General features: G+C 40.4%; 1 protein-coding gene across 2 annotated transcripts; it reads right to left on the bottom strand.

The window, feature by feature from the left end:
- Positions 1-230: 230 nt before the first annotated feature.
- LOC117391799 (membrane-associated phosphatidylinositol transfer protein 2-like) lies at positions 231-17,453 on the bottom strand. 2 transcript variants are annotated; one of them, XM_033989712.2, is made up of 26 exons: positions 17,267-17,453; positions 11,964-12,178; positions 11,361-11,482; positions 11,021-11,254; positions 10,338-10,676; positions 10,085-10,180; positions 9,769-9,873; positions 9,629-9,693; positions 9,460-9,550; positions 9,221-9,374; positions 8,954-9,143; positions 8,750-8,869; positions 8,472-8,683; positions 8,222-8,397; positions 6,024-6,194; positions 5,766-5,906; positions 5,494-5,646; positions 5,140-5,403; positions 4,637-4,785; positions 4,408-4,524; positions 4,206-4,322; positions 3,939-4,087; positions 3,714-3,863; positions 2,921-3,104; positions 2,722-2,850; positions 231-2,652 (listed from the first exon to the last, which is right to left on the bottom strand). In XM_033989712.2, exons 1-26 carry the CDS (start codon positions 17,342-17,344, stop codon positions 2,287-2,289), a joined length of 4,287 nt encoding a protein of 1,428 aa, XP_033845603.1. In that variant the 5' UTR covers positions 17,345-17,453; the 3' UTR covers positions 231-2,286. The 2 variants fall into 2 exon arrangements, with proteins under 2 accessions (XP_033845603.1, XP_033845602.1); XM_033989711.2 differs by lacking the exon at positions 5,140-5,403.
- Positions 17,454-22,373: the final 4,920 nt, after the last annotated feature.

The following is a 22,373-nucleotide window of genomic DNA, read 5'->3' as shown; positions in this document are numbered from 1 at the left end:
CTGATTTGAATGTGCACTATGTATCTTTTTTGGTGGTGTATCACCTGCTTGTCTTCATGGAGATGTTATTGATTTGCCTGGAATGTTCCACAGTATGGCTTAGGAACACCATGACGACAATCAAGCGACATCACCAGGTTTGCACATGGTCACTTCAGTCCTGTGGTTTTGCATTACTGCAATATGAAGTACTGCTGCTAAAATAATGATAAAAAACATAAATAGTTGGTCCATAGATTTAATTACTGCCAGTGATGAATAAAATGCTACATAATTCAAATATAATTTACCTGATATTGTCATAGTATCATCATGGGCTTAGATAAATAAATAGCCATGTTAGTCATACGTACATACAATAAAATGTACATTTTTACATTATGTACAACAAAAGCCCACTTCTTGTGAACAGCATCAAATGGACAAACATTCATCTTAATCAGAGGGGCTCAATAACTTTGCATTCAGACCTTTCCTTTAAGAGCACAATGAAAACAAAATACAAAAGTATACTGACATATGCTCATTCAAGTATTTTGGACACGACTGCAGCAACATGCTCAATCTTGGCTTGACTTTACCGTTTTTTCTTTAAGATTACATGAATTAGAAATGTATTAATTAAAATATTCTTATTTTTGAGCCCCTCTTACAAGGTTAAACATATTTTCACTTCTAAAAGTATACTTTTTTTTGGCACATTTACCTCCTTTTCAAGCCCGCACATAATGTACATTTCTGAATTTCTCCAAAAAACAAAACCCTGAAATATAATAATTGCCATGCACTACAAATATGTTAAGTGTAGCAACATGAAATGGTAATAACTACAGTATCACTTTACTGTAAACTAGTGCAAAAAATATCAATGAGGTTACAAAGTTGAGCCTACAGTAATAAAATATGCATTTGGTTTTTGGGTTGCTCATTAAGGGTGGAAACTGATTTCCATCTTATATCTTGTGAAATTATTGTAAACAAAAGCTCCACAAACCCTTAACACATGGTCGTTATACTTTGTATACAGACTTGAGGTTGGAGATGTGAGATGGCCTCTTCATCTGGAAATACAGAAAAGACAAACTGACATCACATACTACCTACCTCTTCTGAAAAGTACCCACCCAATTATACTTTGAAAGTCAGCACTTTAGCAACTGGCCTGTCAATCATTTGGTCAAAAATGAAAAGAGCTTCTGTATCTGTAAAGGAAGTCTATGCAAAGGCCCCACTGCCATCATTTCCAAATAAATCTGTTGGCTTTCAGAATATATCTGTGTCCTTTTTGTCTCAAGAGCAAAAAGTCAGGGGATGTCTCCCAGCAGCAGCACCCGGCAAACAAAAACCCACCACTGGACGGATCAGAGGTATTGCAAGCAAGAATGTAAAGGGATCACTGCAGTGGACTGTACAGAGTCTGAGTTGTTTCCTGTCCATCTGAATATAAGGGCCATCAGGACCTCGAGTCAAACATCATGTTGGTCTCTCAGTGTTCAGTGAAACAGGCACAAGCACCTGTATCATGACTCAAGCACAGACATTTGAACTGATTTAAATATACAGTATATAGGCAATCTTTGGAGATGGGGTGCATGGTGAGTAATGAATTGATTAAAGTGTAATTATATTTCTTGCTATAGGAATATCTATTGTTTGCCCATTTAAGAGATAAAATAGACCATGTCAAGGAAACAACCTACAACTTGTAAACATGTGTTTTGCATCACTATTTCTACTTTGTATATTAGCTCAGATTCCATAAAAGAAGTCATGTGACCAAATTCAAAGAGTTCACTTTTCATAAATGCAAACAATATACTCATTTTGTTATAAATCTGTTGTAATTTGGTAGAAAAGTGCCTCATCATTCAAACAAGCATTCATTTTCAGATTTTTGAGTTTGTTCTATTTTTAAAGGTTTTTGAAGGGGTTTCTCAAAAGTAACCATATCTGCAGAAAATGTGAGCATTGGCTTCTGAAGGATTTGGCCCTAAACACACTATGAGTGTTCATAAAAGTGGCTCTGCTGATGTCCTGAGTTCATGATAGCATCTGTGTGCAGAAACTGGAGTTCCCATTCTATCGGTTTAAGGCTTACAATAAATGGGAAATGAATGTTTTACTTGTGTTCTTAAAAAGAGTCATGCTACAGAAATGTCTTTTCTTTTTCTCACATATCCACTCCCTTTGGATGATTTATTCATCCTCCTTTTAATCTTCTGAAAACACAATTCGGCTTTCTTTCTTGTTCAGGGATCATGATGGAACACTATCTGAGCTTAATCCTTACTTGGGACCCAATAGACCCCCGCTGCCCTCCTTGGTGCTGCCACTGCGGCCCCAACAGCCTGCTGCAATGCTCATGCTCCTTTGAGTAGCCGTGCTGACCCCTCGGTCTCGCTCCCCTTCACATTGGCTCTGAGTCCTCTCGGTACGGCCTGGCTGGCTGGGCGAGCCTGGCCCTGTTCCACCAGGCTGTGAAGAAATGGTGCGAAATATGTGGTTTCGTTTGCGCAGAAAGTCCCCACCAGCTGCGTTCAAGCCAAAGCTGCCTTTGCGGAGGACCATGCGTGTACTAGCCGACTTGGCAGGTCGAGACCTCTGATTGTACTCCAGCTGGGACAGGTGAGAGGCGTACCCATCAGAAATAAACTGCAAAAGAAGATATTAAGCCATTAAGAAATATTAGAGTGAACTTCATGTGCAGTATGAGAACCATACCTGACACTGATGCTGCATTTTCTTTGTTGGTCGGCCGACTATGTAGATGTGGGATGGTGGGACCCCAAGAGAAGAGTACACAGAGATGTCCTTGGTGGAACCATATGCTGCAAAGATCCTCATGTGGGCCTGGATGAAAGAGGAATGTTTCTTAGACAAAATTACATTTATAAATAAAACATGCAAAGTCCTTTTTTACCTCTGTGATCAGGGACTTGAGAAAGTTGGCTTTGTGTCGAAGAGGGTCATGAACCAGTCCATCACAAAAAGATACAATCCCATGAGGAAAGTTATGCTGAGAAAGCCAAGCTACAACTCGCTGCTTCTGCATATCGGGACGTCCTGTGACATATACTATCAGATACCCCAAATCCTGCCAGTACCTGCAAAACAACATACTTAAATAATTAATCCAAAAGTATTTATTATGTCATCTTTAAACTGTTTAGTTTATAAGACAAATGTAAATGAATCAGGATGGATGAAGAAGGCAGTGAATTAGCAGCCTAAGCACAATAATAATAATAATAATAATAATAATGGCTTACACTTGTAATGCGCTTTTCAAAGCCTCTCAAAGCGCTACACTATAGTCATTATTCATTCATTTCCACACACTTGGTGATGGTAAGCTACTATTCTAGCCACAGCTGCCCTAGGGCAGGCTGACGGAAGCGAGGCTGCCAATCTGTGCTATCGGCCCCTCCAACATTGTGGGGGTAACATTGTGTCTCCTATATCAATGTCTTATAAACTAAATAGATGTCTTTTCAGGTAGTTTGTACAATGTAATGTATGGGTTGCTTTTTAAAAATATTTCCAGAAGAAATTGAGAAGTCAATGTAATTGACTTCTCAATTTGAGTGTCATGAAACAGATGAACTATGATTATGACAGATAAGCATCATGCATTGCCTCATGCTGATATTACTTATAATGACATAATATTATATAATGATAGTTTATAATGAGATGATTTATCTGCATCTTACCTCACCACATCCACTGCCCCAGCCCGAACCTTTGGGTCACTACCCATTATAGAAACACTGGCAGCAAATGATCCATCAATACTGAATACGACAAACTCTGTTCCCCGTGGGATGATGGTGAGATAGCTGTCTGCAAATGTGTGGTCTCCCCTGTTACAAAAGCCAAAGAAGAAGAGTCAAGAATATGGCTGTTAACAAGTAGCAGAATAGAAAGTGAACACCTACCTCACCACCATTTTGACAGGGTATACACCGATGCCAAGTCTCTTGGACTCAGGTATTACATAAGAGATACGTCCACTGCTGTTGGTGAGCTCAGTGTCAAAATAAACCCATTCTCCGGATGGAGGCTGGGTCATGATGTGAATGTCAATCTACAAGATACAGACATGAGTTTACCAGTCAGAAAATAACAAGTGCTCATGTGTTTGTCACAGACCCCATGTGACACTAAACATCATTATAACTTCTATATTTGGATAGATGAGCTACCTTCTCTCCTGTAAGGGTAACCATGTCTAGAGGGCCATACATAAATCGTCCTGTTACCATCTGGGGCCCGTCGTCTGAGTATACAGAATCGTTAACTCTGTGGTTTGCTGTTACATTCTGTTAAATATAGAAAACAAAAGACAATGATTTGGATTTCCTACAGTCAGTAAAGGCAGTACATTATCTGGAACAAGCTACATACCCGAATCTTAACATGAGTTCTTTTGCGAAGCCACTTTTCCCGAGGTTTTGAAGGAGTAAATTCAGACACCTCTTTTCCATCAAGCTCCAGAATGCTAGAGTTTTCATGTCTCATTACCTAAAAGCACAGTAACATAACCGTACTAAAATATGTAAATTAAATATTAGCAAATTAAATAGACAGCATTGCAGCACATTATGGTTAAACACATTGTGTCTTGAGTGTTTACCTGTCTTAGGAGAAAAGACACTACATCAGTTGACTCCCAGTAGGAGGCATGGAAGAGATGAGGCAGGGCCACTGTGGGAAACGCCGTCAGTGCATCAGGGCAGTACAGGGCGTAGTCCATCCTCTTACTGCCCCACCAGCGCGAAGCAACTAGGCAAACAAAAACAAAAACACATTAACATATTTAAAAGCACTAATGAACATATCTACATGAGGTACAATACAAGTTGAAAATCAGGGAATCTAATGTAGATCAGAAGTAAGAACACTCAGGACACTCTAGAATCTAGAGTCTAGATTCTAGTCTAAGAATAAAGTGATATTGAGCAGAACTGGTTTAGAACACAAAGTGCATAGCTCAGAGAGTAAGAGGGCTATAGCACTTGTATTGAGGATCTAATGGCTGTTTGTCAGCTATAAGACAACTAAATCAGAGCAGTCAGGTAATTGAAAACAAAGGAGAAGAGGATGCCTTTCTAATGTCTACTACAGCTCCAAGGCTACCTTGCTCTATGTTCTTCAGTACACCTGGTGATGGGGGGTTGGAGCTGATATCTGTCAGGTCACAGGTGACATCAGCAGGGTCAGAGGTCAGGTCCGAGGCAGGCGCCGTGCCTGACTGTGACTCCACACCGTTGTGTTTGAGGAACACCTGAGCAATTTTCTTGCGTAACCGAGGTGACGGTGTGCGCATTATTTTATGGTAGGGCAGGGCCAGATGGGTGAGCAGACTGGACCTTTTAGACTGGCTTACCTCAAGTGTGCTTGCTCAAGTAGGCAGATGAGAATATTGACATGTAAATGTACAGTCCTACACAACCTGCTTTAGTCAACAAATCAGGGCAGGGGCCAACTTACTTGTGGCAATGTTGGATGCAGTATATGAGTCAGCTAAGCCTGACACCTGACTAGCAATGCTGGCCTCACTGGCTCTACGGGTGCAACGCAGGTGTGGCACCCCAGGGGATGGGCACGGGCCATCAGAGTATGAGTGAGAATGAAGCAAATCCACTAAAAAGAACAAACAAAAAAGTTATTTGTAATTTAAAATGGTGATTCAAATTTGTTTTTTGTGTTACACTTACACAGCAAAATATATGAATCACAAGGTTACTCCACACAGTACTCACAGTCTATTGGGGGCTGTGTGACCTGCCAGTTTAGCACAGGCACTGGAATAGAGGTCTCAGTGATGGCTCCATCCTGGAGGCGGTTGGCGACTCCACTCCCAGAATCCATCAGAAGCTGTGGATTACTCTGCACTGTTTCAGCTGCAGGTGCAGTGAACCAGGAGAAAATGTGCCAAATAAGATAAGAGTCAATATGAGATACTACACAATGTTACACAGATTATGGTTACATCAATTAGTTTACAATGGAAACCTCACCAAGCAGTGCTGAATGACCATCCCCCAGTGGAAAACGCTGATATCGTGGGATGTTAAAGGGTGGGAGCAGGTAAAAGCGCTTATCCAGGAGGGGCTCCAGCCGCGATGCAGAGGGGTCAGCAGGATGAAACAGGTTATAAACCTGCTGACAGGCAGGGCGCAGGGCTGACACTAGACAGAGGCATGAACACAATACAAATATTTACACCGCGTTTCAAATTATTATGCAAATTGTGTTTAAGTGTCATAAAGGTCAAATTTTTGTTTTTCAGTGAAACACATGGATTGTGTCTCAGGGCTCTTTGGGTCAGTGAAATTAATCTCAGACACCTGTTGCCAATTAGTTTGCCAGGTAAGTTCAATTAAAGGAAAAACTACTTAAGGACATTCCACATTATTAAACAGACCACCATTTTCAAGCAATATGGGAAAGAAAAACAATCTCTCTAGTGCCGAAAAGTGTGAAATAGTTGAATGCCTTGGACAAGGTATAAAAACCTTAGATATTTCACAAAAACTTAAGCTGATTCAGAGCACACATGGATTCATGCAGATAAAGGGACAATGAGGAAGGTTTCTGCCAGACAAATACATCGGATTAAGGAAGTAGCTGCTAAAATGCCATTGCAAAGCAGCCAACAGGTATCTGAAGCTGCTGGTGCCTCTGGAGTCCCACGAACATCAAGATGTAGGATCCTCCAGAGGCAGTTATGCATAAACCTTCTAATCGGCCACCCTTAATCAATGCTCACAAGCAGAAACGGCCCTAGTGGGCCCAGAAATACATGAAGAGTAATTTTCAAACAGTCTTGTTCACTGATGAGTGCCATGCAACCCTGGATGGTCCAGATGGATGGAGCGTTGGATGGTAGATGGACGGCCACCATGTCCCAGGAAGGCTGCAACGTCAGCAAGGAGGTGGCAGAGTCATGTTTTGGTTCGGAATCATGGGTAGAGAGATAGTTGGCCCCTTTAGGGTCCCTGAAGGTGTGAAAATGACCTCTGTAAAGTATGTGGAGTTTCTGACTGACCACATTTTCCCATGGTACAAAAAGGAGAACCGTGCTTTCCATAGCAAAATCATCTTCATGCGTGACAATGCACCATCTCACGCTGCAAGAAATACCTCTACATCATTGACTGCTATGGGCATAAAAGAAGAGAAACTCATGGTGTGGCCCCCATCCTCCCCTGATCTCAACCCTATAGAGAACCTTTGGAGCATCCTCAAGCGAAAGATCTATGAGGGTGGGAGGGAGTTCACATCCAAACAGCAGCTCTGTGAGGCTATTCTGACATCCTGCAAAGAAATTCAAACAGAAACTCTCCACAAACTCACAAGTTCAATGGATGCAAGAATTGTGAAGCTCCTATCAAATAAGGGGTCCTATGTTAAAATGTAACTTGACCTGTTCAAATGTTTTGATTGAAATAGTTCTTTTAGAAATTTTAGTAATATAGTCATGCTTCTAATTGAAAAATACACATTTTCAGTTGTTTACAGCAATAACATGGTTTGAACCTCATGCATTTGAAACAGTGCATTTTAAGTTTTTATTTTTAAATACTGTTATCATAGGGAGGTTTGTTCAATAACATTCAAATTGTACTTTAAAGGTTGATGACTTGAAAATTATGATGAGTCATTTATATTGACAATTTGGCAAAATCAGAGAAAAATGTTTGCATAATAATTTGGAACGCAGTATATTTTGTCTTCACATTTTAGGCCTAATGACAACCAAATATCTTGTTTGAGAACCACTGCTTAAAGCTCTGGTGAGACTTTTTGTTGACTTTTTATAACTATAATTTGAGAACATTTATTTGAAACCATTATTTTGCCTAAATTATACAGATGTTGAATTGAACAGCGGTGACAACACATTGTCATGCCAGAAGACTTTAACTTTTTTGTGATCTCTGTGTTTCAGAGTTATTTTTATTTCTGTTGTAAATCTTGAAAATAGTTGAGCATCTGAGATCACAAACCCACCCCCTAAACTATGACACCTGCTATAATGCATTTCTATTAACTTCAACTTCATCCAGACAAAGTTATTCTACTAAATATATTCCGCAGTGTATGGGGCTGAACTCAAAATGGCAAAAGATGAGACTTACTCCTTCTTTTTTCCTCTACTACTACTGATTAGACTCTTTCACTATTAGTAAAACAAAACTAAACATATCCATACCATCTAATGAGGGCACCACAGTCTTCCTCAATGCAAGCACCAGTCCTAGAGGAGATCCAAACAGGAAGAAGTCTGTCACCTCAAAGTCAAACTTCCCCAGAGAGCCTCCCTCCAGCATAGTGCTGTTGCTGGAGCGTCGTGATCCCGTGTCCCCATGGAGAACACTGGAGTGAAGGCTGCTCACACACAAACACAGACTTAGAGGTCTTCGCAGATGTGAATTTGAAACGTTTATTTCCGGCGGCCTAACCTGGAAAGAAAAGCCTGGTGGTGCTTGATGGTGTCAATTTCATATGTGGAGGAGTCACTGCGTTTGCGAGGGAGCTGTTTCTTGGGATCATCTTGCCCTGAGCTTCGAGGAATGTCAATATTGCTTCTGCTGAGATGTCGACTTCCTTCCAGTGTTGGTGAAGATGGCGAGATGCTGTTTATCACAATACCTGGGGACAAGAGGTCTGTATCCTGTAAGACAGACATCAATTAATGGTTTGTTCATAAAATCCTTAATTAAGATAGAGATATTCTTACCTGCACACTGATGGTACTGCCTCGTCTGCTGCTGTTCTGGCTTTCAGAGACAACTATTGAGCTACTGCAGAGAGCGTCAAAGCCCAAGATCCCGCCAACACAATCCCCAATAACACAAACCTGCCAAACAGACAAGATATACGTTCATGAAAAGACAACATAAGCACTCATGCATGACCATTTCGCTGTGTTACTGTTACTCACTTGTCCAGTAAATGGAGCCCCTTCTAAAGACTTGATGAAGTCACTGTACACCTGGTTGGCTCGCAAGATCACTGTAGCTACAGTGTCCTGGTACTGGGGGGCCGACGTCGCCAGCAGGGGCAGTGCAGCCAGTGGTATATGGTCCTGACTACTGGATAGACAGGATTCATCATAGCTGTAGGGGCTAAGGCTGACAAACAAACAAAATAACTTAACAATAAACCACAGAAACGACCATCACAAAATCAGCCAGAAATATTTCCTTACTTTGAGACAAGAGAGAATGCCTCCACACAAATCGCAGGGCATGGAACTGCCCGAATGGCAATACGGCCCAGTGCTGTGGGGTAATGAACCCTCATGACAGTGTCAAAAGCTGCACTCAAAGTGTTGACATCTCCTTGTTTACTGTTCTGGTCCCCTGAGAATTGACCATAATATATTTTTTGCAATATGTTTCGAATTGTAAAAGGTATCTGGTTAAAAAAATGTGTCATTAATCTTACCAGAGCCAGTATCCAGAATGTTTCCCCCATGAAGGACCAAAACGAGGACATGAATCTTGGATGCCTGAAGACACTGTTGAGATGAACAGTCCTGGATGATGCAAAAATAAGACATTTTATAGATTCGTCATATTTTAATGAATCAATATAATATCAAAATAAAACATACATCTATATGTGTCTCCTCATTACTTAGGACAGAATACTCCCCTTGTGAATCCTGATACAAGGTTTCTATGTGGACAAAAGAAGACAACATTAAATCACCAACAATTACATTACAGCTTACCTACTAAGTGAGGTGCCCACCTTGTGCTTCATCCACCTCTATTGTTTCCATTTTATCCATCAGGTCATTTGAGCTCCACTTTGTAATCTCCTTGGGAAATATTTCTTCATTGTCAGAGAAGTCTTCTGTATGATAAAAAAAAAGGATAAATAGGGGGGATGAAAAGATAAAATTGTGTTATACTTGAGCTGGTGTGCCTCTTAACATGATTTGTGAATTAAATTTAATTTCAAATATACTGCTTTGTAAAACATACAGTAAATGATTAATATCAATATTTAACTGAAGTAAAAAGTATTGTACACTGTGCTCGTTACTAAACTCATTGAGATTTACCATGTGCATCAAAAAACTCGTCATCTGTGCTGTCCTCTGAGTCACGAGCAATGCTTTGCATCCTCCATTCAGATATGCTTTGGTGTGAGGGACTTCCTGCGTTAAGAAAAGTGATACAGTACATACACAGTATGTACATGGGATTAGAATTTTTCATCTCTAAATAATAAATAATATATCTTATAGAACTTTTGAGACTGTCTCTATTAAACAACAAAGAAATTGTGTTTTCTTTGAGGAATATAACACAAACCTCCTCTCTTGGACGAGCGGTTGGAGGACCTGGAAGACGTCGACCACTGTTTAGTGAGTTCTCCTCTTGTTTCCAGTGATTCCACCATTTTAGTTGCACCTCCCTCATTTTCAGAGGATGGTCCCGTTGTCCCTGCTCCTTGCTCCTGGTCTGGAGTTAGAGAAGAGCCATTTGTCTCTCCTCCTCCCTCCTCATTCAGGCTATATTGGCCCATCTTTTTAGCTAAGGCCAGCTGGGTCTCCAGTTCTAACAGCCTGATGTCCTCTATGGTCAGTCCATACCATTCATCCTGCCAGCACCACGCCTGTCTGTGGGCCCGCACCATCACTCTACGCAGACCTGACGAACGCAGACGAACAACAGGTTTCATCAAATGGCACATACACAATGATGAACTAGAAAAAGAAGTAAATAAGGAAAAAGGCTTTGAAAGAGGCAGTGAACTCAAATTAGAGCAATAAAGCCCAAAGTGGCAGGAAATGGAGCCAGCCTGCAGTTTTATCTGTCTGATCTACAGGCTCTATTATCCCTAAAACACAGCTCTCAACCGTTAAACATGTTCTGATTTCTCACTGGTTCATCTCTCATAAGCTCATCACTTTTCATTAAAAATAATTAGTTACAAATTATAGAAAGATATATTAACAGCAATTATAAAGAATTTTTATATCTAAAACACTTACCAACATCATGTATAAAGCGCTCAATCTTGGACTGCATGCCCCAGTATCTGAATTCCACTTTGCAGAGCTTGTAGGCACACATGACTGGGTTCTGGCCTGGATTTTGGTTGATTTCTTCAATCCAGTCCTCGGATAGTGGCCCCCGCTTGGTCTTGAGTGACTGATAGAGTTTAGGGTCCTCTTCCACTAAGTACTCATGTGGGGCAATATAGTCCTTCACTATGTCTATGGGATCTGTTCAAAAGGAAACAAAGGGAAGCATTTGTTAAAGCACACATACGTCATAAGAAAGTGCATTGTCTTACTGTTTGTGTATGTTTTTGGTGATGTTTAAACTTACCTATTGTCCTTACTCTTTTCTCAGCAGAGGACAGATTGAAGACGTCCACTTGATTTCCTGTGTCAGGTTTGTAATATGTTTCTATGTCTATTGAAAATTTCTCCACAAACGGACATGTGTATCTGAAAATCAAAAAATAAATTGCTAAGTGAAATTAAAAAAACGATTTTAGCTAGGTTATTGTAATAATGGAATGTAATACCAGAAATAGTTTTACACGTGTCTGCCGACCATTTCCGTTTACTCAAAGCATTGAGTTATACTAGTTTTTGCAGTAATAATTATTATTTTGCACTTTTGTTTTCAGTAATAATACAACAGTAATATCCAAATAATACAAAAAAGAGTTGCACTTTTAAAAGAGTACCACCTACTTTTATGCTCTATGAAAACAAGTGGAAAGAGATAGTACTTTATATGTATGCTTACACATGCATATAAACACATATGCACATATACCCATAAATAATTATCCACAAGGTCAATGTTTCCTAAAGTATGTAATTACAACGTAATGTTAATTAAATAGTAGCTCAAGGACGTTTTATTGGGTGATGATCATATGAAATGAATGTATTTTATAAGTAACTGTTGGGCTCTCACCGTGTGCGTGTGTATGGATAAGCGTTCCACGACTCCTCCTCCACTCGAAGGGCCGCCTGAGGCAAGATGGCACAGAACCAGGAGGGGATGTGCTTGCCGATGTGATAGACCTTGTGTGTGTACTGACCCGAACCTCCGGGCCCATCCTCATAAGGCTTGTTCTCTAGGATTTCCACACCACTGCCTTCACCGCAGCTCTCCTCTCTGCTCTTTTTCTGTAAAAACACAACAAGACAAGAATTTGCGATGGGTTATAGCTACATCATGGTTATAGCAAAATAAAGTCTAAGAAAGTCTATTTGGTCTTACAATGCACTCTTCAGTTATTTCCAAAATAATGGATCACACAACAGCCTCAAAAATGTTTGTGTTTCTTTTCCGAGTATCAGAAGTGATACCGTAATTTCACTTTCAACTCAGTATCTAATTTTCTCCTCCACTTTGCAACAGATGGTTACTTTACAAATCCTTTAAGAGTCTGCTCTGTCTAAGCTCACAGCTGCTGGATGATATCAGTTTGTAAACATACTATGACTGTGTAATGAGCTATTCATGGTTGAGTGGAGCAAAAAAATTCAGTAACATTTATTATTTAACATTTCCTAAATTTAGCAGTCACAAATTATCTACTAATAAGCAGGCCCATAAATAGACTTGTTTGGTGCCAAGGGTAAGAGGCTCATATAAGACCCCTTTGATAGAAAAAATAAGAAGAAACCCTAGGGACAATAACTGGATGAACCCATATATTATAACTCCCACAACCAAAACCAGGATTATATTATTTAAGGCATGACACCAACCATAACACTATAAGATTATCCAACGTGCCATGTAATAAGAGTAGATTAGAATAAGCCAAGTCCCATTTATTCATCAATTTATGAACATACTCAAGGGACTAGATTTTCCCAATTTTCCTTTTGGTCATATTGATTTAATTTTGAACAGCTCAGTCCAGATGGAAAATCATACAGACGTTGCATTCATGTTGTACAATTTTGTGATGTCATGATGGAGGGCAGGGTACTATATAACTGTGTGGGAGATTTATTGTTTTTGGAAGAAATAACCAAACTTATCCATAAATGTTGAACCGTATTATTGTTTGTTAGGGATTAGCTACCCAAAGTTCCTGGATCTTTTGTTAATTATTTACTTGGAGGGATGTTGTGATGTCGTGTGACTACTTTTTATACACTGGGTTTGCATGTTGTTGGAGCAGTTGGTACAGAGATCAGTGTGAATAAAATGACAATGAACCCTTTCTCCTGTTTGCTAAGAGCTGATTGAAAAGCTGTTTTATTCCTTTTACTGCAATGGACTAGAGGTCAAGGAACAGAGCCATGTGAATACAGATGAGCCTGATCATTATTAACAGCAAGTGTGGGATGCTCCAGGTCAAGAATGAGACTTAAGATCAAACACAGAGGCCCTCTCAGCACTACTTGAGGGAGCTGATATCTGTAATGACGGTCAAGGGAGGCAAACAGCTAGAAAATGTCTGTAATCAAGCAGGTAATGTAATTTAGGTGAGGAGCTAAGAGCCTCAAATCACCCTCCACAAGTCTGCATCTGTTCTGCAGTGGTACTGAGCAGAGATTGGTTTTAGTGCAAATGTCCCAGACTCCACAGCCATAGAAGATGAAGTCAAGTACCAACTAGAGCATCTTAAGTATATGTAGTTCACCTTGCTTCATGATAGCTTCAACAAAATGCAATTGGAAGCTCTTGTCTGCTAAAGCAACATATTCCATCAGGTTTAAAATAATCAAACTGTCTATGTGCAGTCCCGCTGTCAGCAACCTAACTACAGTAGGTCAGTCTCATGGGAATAACATTCGATTTTTCTATGTCAACTCAATACATTTGTGCACAGAGGATGCTGCTGTGTATGCTGCTGAGGAGAGCACTTCACTTTTAAGGAGTCAGAAAAAAACAAGCAAAAAATCAATTGAAATCAAAGCTACTTTTAGACTTTATCCACTGTGTTCTTTATTTTACAATATACAAAGATACAATTGTGCAAAAGCATTACTCACATTATTGCTCCTTGATTAGGTCAAAGTCTGACCTAAAGAGATAGAATTTGGACACACTTTCAGCATTGTTAACACTAAAATTTCTTCTGAAACTTGCCATCCGTGTGTCAGAAATCATCACATAATTTCACAAAAAAACACACTCTAAAGACTGTTCATCTAGCATAGTCAAGAAAAAAATATGAAAATGTTTGTTTGGGAACAACATGTTACTGATATGTAGGAAACATAGCATAGTCAAGCATTAGTGGATCTGTTTCAGGCTCTTACTTTTACTAAACCTGCTTTCTATGAGTCTATCAGTGTGTCTCTAACATAATCTTCAGATTTGTATTATTTTTTGATTATTTTTTATTTTCTTGTTTTTTTATTTTTTGTATTTTCACCTTGAACTGCCCCCTTATTGTGGTGGGGAGTTTGCGTACCTGAAGGATCTTATGAACTATGTTGCCCGGGACATTATGCCCCTATGGTAGGGTCTCACATTGCAAACAGGAACTAGACCCTGGAGCCGGGCCTGGGGTTGGAGCTTGAATGTAAGAACCTGCTGGCCAGACCTTTGCCCACAGAGTGACGTGGGCCCTCCTTTTGGGCTCACCACCAGAAATGTTCATAGGTGTAAAGAGGACTGAGCAGCAGGTGAGGATGGGTGTCTCAATGACCCAGTTCACAGACACAGCATCTGGGTTGGAACGTCCAACTCCTCAAGGGGGGTTGGACCTCCACTTCTCTGGCGTTGCCCACAGGGAGTGGCGGAAAGCTAGTGTGGATGACATGTTGGAGTTCATCCCAGTGAACGAGAGTGTCACGGAGTGGAGAGTACCCGGTCTTCTTAGAGTTCCTGGGGGGTGTACTAGACAGTGCATTGACTGGAGACTGAATTGGCTGGCAAGCTCCTCGGTGGCAAGGCTCCAGGGGTGGATGAGGTCTTGGTTGGATCTGTCTTGGTTGACACGCCTCTGCAACATCACGTGGCGGTCAGGGACAGTGGCAGACTAAGGTGGTGGTCCCTCTATTTAAGAAGGGGGATCGGAGGGTGAGTTCTAACTACAGGGGAATCACACCTCAGCCTCCGCAGTAAGGTCTAATTCAGGGTACTGGAGAGGAGAATCCGATTGATAGTTGAACCTTGGATTCAGGAGGAGCAGTGTGGTTTTCATCCCGGTCACAGAACACTGGACCACCTCTATACTCTTTATCAGGTGCTCGAGGGCTCATGGGAGCTTGCCCAACCAGTCCACATGTGCTTTGTGGATCTGGAGATGGTACTCGACCGTGTACCTCGGGGTGTACTCTGGGGGTGCTCTTGGGGCACGAGGTCCGGGGCTGTCACCGGTTCTGTTCATTGTTTTTATGAACAGAATTTGTAGCCACAGTCAGGGGCCAGAGGGGGTCCGGTTTGGGGACCACAGGATCACATCTCTGCTGTTTGCAGATGAGGTTGTGATCGCTGTATCACACTGTTGTGGTGAAGAGCTGAGTCAAAAGGCTCTCTTTACTGGTCAGTCTATATTCCTTCCTCACCTATGGTCATGAGCTCTGGGTAATGACCAAAAGGACAAGATCGCGGATAGAAGTGGTCAAAATGTATTTCGACCGGGTGAGGAGCTCGGTCACACGGAAGGAGCCCAGAGTAGAGCTGCTGCTCCTCCACAGAGAGAGGCACCAGCTGAGGTGGCATTCAGGAGGCATCTGTTCCAAATGCCTCCTGGATGCCTCCCTAGAGAGGTGTTCCGGGCCCGCCCCACTGGGTGCTGCCTCCATGCCTCTACGACCTGGCTCCGGATAAAGCAGAAGAAAATGGATGGATAGTGTCCAAGCAGAAATAGTATTCCTTGGGGAAACTGTGAGCAACACTTGTAGGAAAAAATGTGTACAAAAAATATCATTCTTATCCAAGTAGCGAAAACTAAAACCATTAAAATGTACTCAATATGAAATCATAAGAAGGGTTTGCTTGGAATAGTGTTATCTGCTCGTGTTAAATGGTAATGTGCCTGATTCCTCTGAGGACCCTGTTCCTCCTGGGCTGCACTGGCCCTGAATAATTTATGTGATACCACAAGGTTAGCATCTATCTGGGTTGCACTCCTCAAAACTACAGTCTCACTAAAAGGTGGATCACCTCGCTGGTCTATGCTTTTCATTTAAGGTCAGGCGGTCATAGAAATAAAAAAGTGAATGATTTTGCAATGCAAGTAACATGAGGTTAAATGTTTGGCTTCTGATTAGGGGTCAGTGCAAATAATCATATTTCTTATTGCTCAAATCAGTTAAAAAAACATCTACTAATCAATATTTTTAACATTAACTCTCAACTCACTGCACACTTTTCCTTGAGTGGAAAAGTTGTTCATGGATTGTACATTTTAGCTTGTAGAGTACATTAACAACAGTTTATTTGTGAGATCATGCCTTCCCTCTAACAAAATAATAGTCTGAATAATCAGAATTGCAGTTATGATTTAAGTAATCATGATTATTATGTTAACATCTAAATTGATCAGCTCTGCGCCATTTTCACAACAGAGACAAAAGATAATGGCAGCTTTGGCATTGATGGCAGTGACACTGAAAAGCTGAACAGACAAATCACATGACACTGGATATGTGCTGCTGCTCTAATGAACTGCAAGCTATACTGCTAAAAGTATTTAAAAACTATTTTGGTGGATATCATTATCTGTTTGCCTGGGATCCAGAGTACACACTTCTTCAATACTTTACAAAGATGTGAGACTGGTCACCGCATCAGTCTGTATAAAAATACAGAGATCATTCTGGATTTGCCAGGCAAATGATCTGTCAGCGTGATACAAATACATTATGCCGCTCTTTAAAGCATTTGTAATGTTAGAATCAATTGATGAAAACTTGCACTAGAGTGAAATACACATACTTTTGTTCTGGTGGTCTATGTTGAGATATATGCTCCTGTCAAATGCCATAATATTTTAACAGTAACCTCAAGCAAACAAACTGCTCATTTGAACTTCCAAAACACATAACAACAGCAGATAGAAGGCTGTTTCTGCTTGGAAACAACTGTTATGAAATCAAATATAATCCACATGGCATATGGAGCAGCAGCTGGCTTGCAGAACAACACAGGATCACTGACCCTTTCTCTGGTCCTCTTGTTCTCGTACACTATGACACTACCAACTCGTGACCTAGCCGCATCCATACAAACCTTCCAACCAAACGTACATCCTGCACAAATTATCCCAAGTATGACATTATAAGAATAAAACCACCTACCTGGATCATGTAGAGCTGCGCGATGCGGTACTCCTCCACACTCATGGGCATGGGGATGCGATACTCCTTTATCAGCATGGTTTGTCTTTATGTTTGGATCCACACTGGGAGGAGTAGAAGAGGAGCCTGATGGTTCAATTCAAAACCCGACAAACATGGTCAAAAAGATGGACAGGAGTCATTGGTGTCCACACCTAAAAGATGACACAACAGTGGGTTTTTAACGGTTAGCTTCCAACAGAATGAATGAATCACAGTGGAAAACGTTGCTTCAAGGATTAACCCCTCCTTTTCTGACCCACGTCCAAGACAACACTTCCTGTGTATGTCCTCTAGCCCACTCGATCTATTACCAGGTAATCCACTGGCCTCGCTCAAATCCTCCGCCAACCTAAATCCCTGCTCTGACAGTCTGCACACCTACGCTTATTGATAGTACACTGTCACCTCATGAATGAAATCAACTACTTTAATGCAAAGATAAACGTGTTAAAGTGACATTTCTCTTGGGAGCAACAACTGACCCCAGACTGGGCTCACATGACAGCAGTGACTTAATAAGAGGCACAATGACTTAAGAGTGATTGCAATAAAACACTGTGCAAGTCAAATTGTGTCACACTGGAATGAACCTAGACATCCAAAAAAGGTCTGAGAGATTTGTTCTCAAATCAAGTCTGCAATAATTAAAGGAACATAATTTCCTCTAAACAGCAAAATATCTTGTACATGTATCTAAACCTGGAAACCCTGCAGTTCACACTTCTACAAATGTGTTCTTAAATGCATACTTCCTGTATTAGTTAAGCAGTTCAGTTTTCAGTTTCCTCTGAAATGTTAAATGCTTCTTGACAAGTTAAACAGAAGTGAAAAGAATCTGAATTTTAAAACAAAATAACTAAACTAAACTGAACTGCTGAAAAATCTAAATTATGAATTTTACAATAACTGCATTACTTGAAAATGTTATTGGAATATGTATGAATGTGTTCTTTCTTTCTTTTTTTTAAATTTACATCAAAGTTGGTAAGAGATGGCCACAAATGTTATGTGCAATGGGGCTAAGGTGTGTGTTACCTGTGTTACTATCTGCACCAAATTAAATTATAACACAAGCCAGCATGCCCATTGATATAATTAAGAGAGAGACAGTTTTAAGAATATAAGAATGGGTATCATATTCCCGTGTCTATAACAAAAGTGTGTGCTATCCAGTACATTCAAAATGCATGGCCTTCAGCCACTTAAGCCACAGGTTTTAGTGAAGCTTTTATAAGATCAGCACTCAAAACCAAAACATTCACCTTCTCCTGCTACACTCCAGCTTGTTCTGGTTACACATACTGAACAAAACATATAATTCACATCATGAGAATAAAATAAGCCAATTCCCAACAAAAAAGACACAATAAGGAAGCCTTCCTGGTAGACGTGTTAAAATAGTAGATTTAAAGAGTCTGTATCACTGCTATTTCTACCACTAAAATATACAAACACAACCAACAACTTTGGATAAAAAGGGGAATCAAAGTCTTAGAAGCACAATGTGAAGCTTTCAGAAACACTTGAAATTGAAAGCTGCCTCATGGTTTCATGAAAATTTGTGGTTCACACTAAAAAAATCCAATTTAGGTTGTAGTGTCCAAAAAGCTACAGTTGTAAAGAAAGATCCAAAGTGGGATATTGTCAATGGAGCCTATTATTAAAGTGACAAAAACAAAGCTCTGTGACACTAATAGGACAGCAGCTCTGACACAAATATAACATCCTGATAAATGTGGGCAGAACAGAAATAAACCACCTGACATCAGGGGGATGCAGTCAGCAGGATTTTTTTGAGACTTCCTCCAGAGACAGTTATAATGTGGGTTTTTTTAAAATTAAATCTTCCTCTTTATGAGTGCTCGATCAGATTTATAACATATAAGTAATCATAAATCCTTCCCTTATTTAAGAATGTTATACAACAGCAGTAGCTATTTAAAAATCTTACATGTTACAAGCCTTTTGATCATACCATATTATTTATCAAAGAGCAATGATAGTAACGGTGTCATATTCTGCCTGTTCTTGACAGGACCTGGTTAACTGCTGAAAACTAAAATAATAGACTCAAAAGTCAAAGGCGTTAAAAAATATGTATTTTAACAAAAGTAGGGTGACATAGCTGAGCATTAGTGTAGGCCTATTTGAGCTGGCATTTGCAGTGTCAGTGTAGTTTTATAATCAACAGCATGGAAATAATTAAATATGGTGAAGCGTATGGTTCATATATTAGTCACTGTGTAACCATCATAAATCAGTTAGTCTTAGTTCTCCATTTAAAGCTAACACACAGATTTATACACTTAATGAACCACACGAAGGCTCCTGTCGTGTACGAACCACCTGCAGATCCCATCAGCCCTCCATCTGTAACGCCACTTCTTTTTCGAGCAGTTAAATCTAGCCGCTGTATTCCTTCATTTCCATCATGTTGCGTTTTTCTAAAGGATGCTCCCATGTTTGACAGAAAGGGTGTTTACCTGACAGATGACAAGAGCTCAGCACAACCACCCAGCCCATGCACCAGGCTCAGGAACTGTCACTGCAGATTGTTCTCCCGCATTTGCAGTCCATGCACCTTCCCTAGCATCCTCCATGTCTCCTCTGCGTGCCTTCTCAAAAAAACACCTTGCTGGCCTCTTTTAAATGAACCAGTGCCAGGGTGCTTAAAACCTTACTGCGAAATTGGAGAAGATATTGATTCGACCCCCGTGGCTTTACCTCGCTTCTACCAGCAGGCATCTCTTTCCATATTTTCTCTTCTTGCTCCCTGTCTCCTCCTCCTCTGTACTGAGGAAGCTTTGTCACCATGGAGACGGATGAGGCTGCAGCCTGATTCGCAGGACATGTTGTGATGCAGCAAGTCACTGGTGCAGCCCACTAGATTGATCGTCTTCTCCGTCTTTCTCTGTTCCAGCCCTTGGTTATTTTTCATTAACAGGAACCAGATACCAGTAGGTTTATATACAAACCTACTGATGTTAATGCAGTAGATACTATGACGTTACTACAAATAAAGTCCTAGACGCCAGACTGCAGGGAAGCGAAGGCATACTGTATAGTCACAAGGAAAACATGAATCACCATCCACTGAGCCCCAGATCACCTGCTCTGATTATTATTCATCTCTTTGTCAGGTGTCGTGACCAGTGCTCCCTTTAGTCTGTGTTTTGCTTTTTGCCCACCACATTTAAATGAGCCAGCTGAGCCTCTCCACCCAGGCCACACATTTGAGTAGAAAATCATCTAAAAAATAATATTCATATTCATATTCATATTTTTGACAGATGCATTTGCCATATTTTAAGCTTCATAAATTTCATGTAGGTAACCTAACTCAAAACTCCACTGTTTAAATGCTGCACACAATATGGAAAATGAAAAGAACTAGGCCTATACTGTACATCCATACACATGTTGCACCCTTTTTATACAGTGCAGGTGGATTTGAACGATCTCAGCTAAGCATAAGAGGATTTCATGCTATGCCACTCAAGCTCCATTTCAGCCAAGATTTAGTGTCCAATGTTTAGGTGTTTTTTACTTAGATAAAAAAAGTAAAGGCATTTAAAATATTCATAAATGGGCAAGTTTCATGTGGATTACATCAGCTGTCAGTGGGGCAGGAGAATCTGAATGAGCTATAGTTGCGTGCTGTCCCTCCGCCCTAAGCTCTGAGTATTATCGGCGTGTATGTACAGTACATCCTCCAAATGAAATGACTTGTTGATGGCTGCCCAGCCCACAGCAGACACACTCTGCCTGATCATCAGCAGAGCACAGCTATAACAGAATTAAGTCTCCACTCGTTTGTACCACACACAGCTCCAAACATCTGCTCCAGTGTGCACTGTTAATTTGTGATCTTGTCAAGGCCAGCTCCCTGCACCCGTGATGCCGCTCAAAAATTCTGCACATGTCAAACAGCAGACACCGTCACAGGTTGTAGTGAGGCTGGTGGTATTTGCAAAGATGTGACACTGGCACTGAACAGGAGCCTGCTGGCATTCTCAGTGTACAGAGTGTCTATATTTAAAACAAAAACACACCACAATCAATCAAGGCACAACAGGGTCCATTTTCAGACAATAATGGCTCCTTTAAGACGATCCTGTCAATGTGAGGCTTAAATTCATCTCATATAATCACATTTTTCAATTTGATTTTGTCCTACAACAAATACAATTATAATAACATATTTATGTCATGAACATAACAAAACCAGTGCCATTTAATACAAGAGAAATTAATTTTTGTCTGAACTCTACTCCAAACCACATGTTTGGTGACAGAGGACTGTCTGTTAACCTCTTGGTTAAAAAAGACTATCACTGACTATTTGAAACAATTAGATCTTGACTGAATTAAGATTTGATCAATTGAACAGCCCTAGCTCATTTTAACACAAATTAACACTCATTTTCCAGACTTCACAATATATTACAATCTATTATCCACAGATGTGGCAGAAGGACCCACATTTAGAATAACAAGAGCTGTGACGTGATTTCAAATATATAAGTATTACTTGGGGAAAAGCTAATGATTCATTTCCTCAATAACATGAGTAAAGTGACACCTTCACGTGAATTGTGCTTAACACAGCTGTTTTGGCATGTTCTGCTTTCCATTGTGAGAGGCTGCTTACTTCATTCAATATGAGTGGCAGTGGGTTATTCTGTTTGTAAAGACTGTCAATACAGTAATAACAGCTTTATTGTATGTTCCCAGCTGTCACTGAAACACAACATGAAAAGAGGCGTGGGCAGCGAATGAGAGTGAACCGGGTCCTGACGTGAACGCTCCATGATGAGAAAGGACAGTCTATTTTTAGCTCTGGGCTGCAAAGGGTGGGGGCAATGTGATGGGGGTGGTAAGCCAACAGCAGCGGGATACCAGTAAGGTTACGAGGGAGGCTTCTCGAATGAATCTAATTTGTTGAGGGTCTTTTTTTTAATCCAAAGGCGAGATAAAAAATAAACGGAAAAAGTTATTCTGCAAATGAATCATATTGATTACACTGTTGCCCACTGCTCTGTTTATTTTTTAGACATATTTTTAA

The sequence above is a fragment of the Periophthalmus magnuspinnatus genome, chromosome 23 (assembly GCF_009829125.3).
Source record: "Periophthalmus magnuspinnatus isolate fPerMag1 chromosome 23, fPerMag1.2.pri, whole genome shotgun sequence".
NCBI lineage: Eukaryota > Metazoa > Chordata > Actinopteri > Gobiiformes > Gobiidae > Periophthalmus > Periophthalmus magnuspinnatus.
The sequence above is the reverse complement of the archived record's forward strand: the minus strand, read 5'-3'. Positions and strand labels throughout refer to the sequence as shown.

Excerpts from the sequence above, each read along its gene's own strand:
- LOC117391799 (XM_033989712.2), bottom strand. The coding sequence starts at position 17,344 with ATGCTGATAAAGGAGTATCGCATCCCCATGCCCATGAGTGTGGAGGAG. Across the intron at positions 9,874-10,084 it reads CGAGTTTTTTGATGCACATG|AAGACTTCTCTGACAATGAA; the intron begins GTAAATCTCAAT and ends TTTATCATACAG. Across the intron at positions 9,144-9,220 it reads GCATTCTCTCTTGTCTCAAA|CCTTAGCCCCTACAGCTATG; the intron begins GTAAGGAAATAT and ends TTTGTTTGTCAG.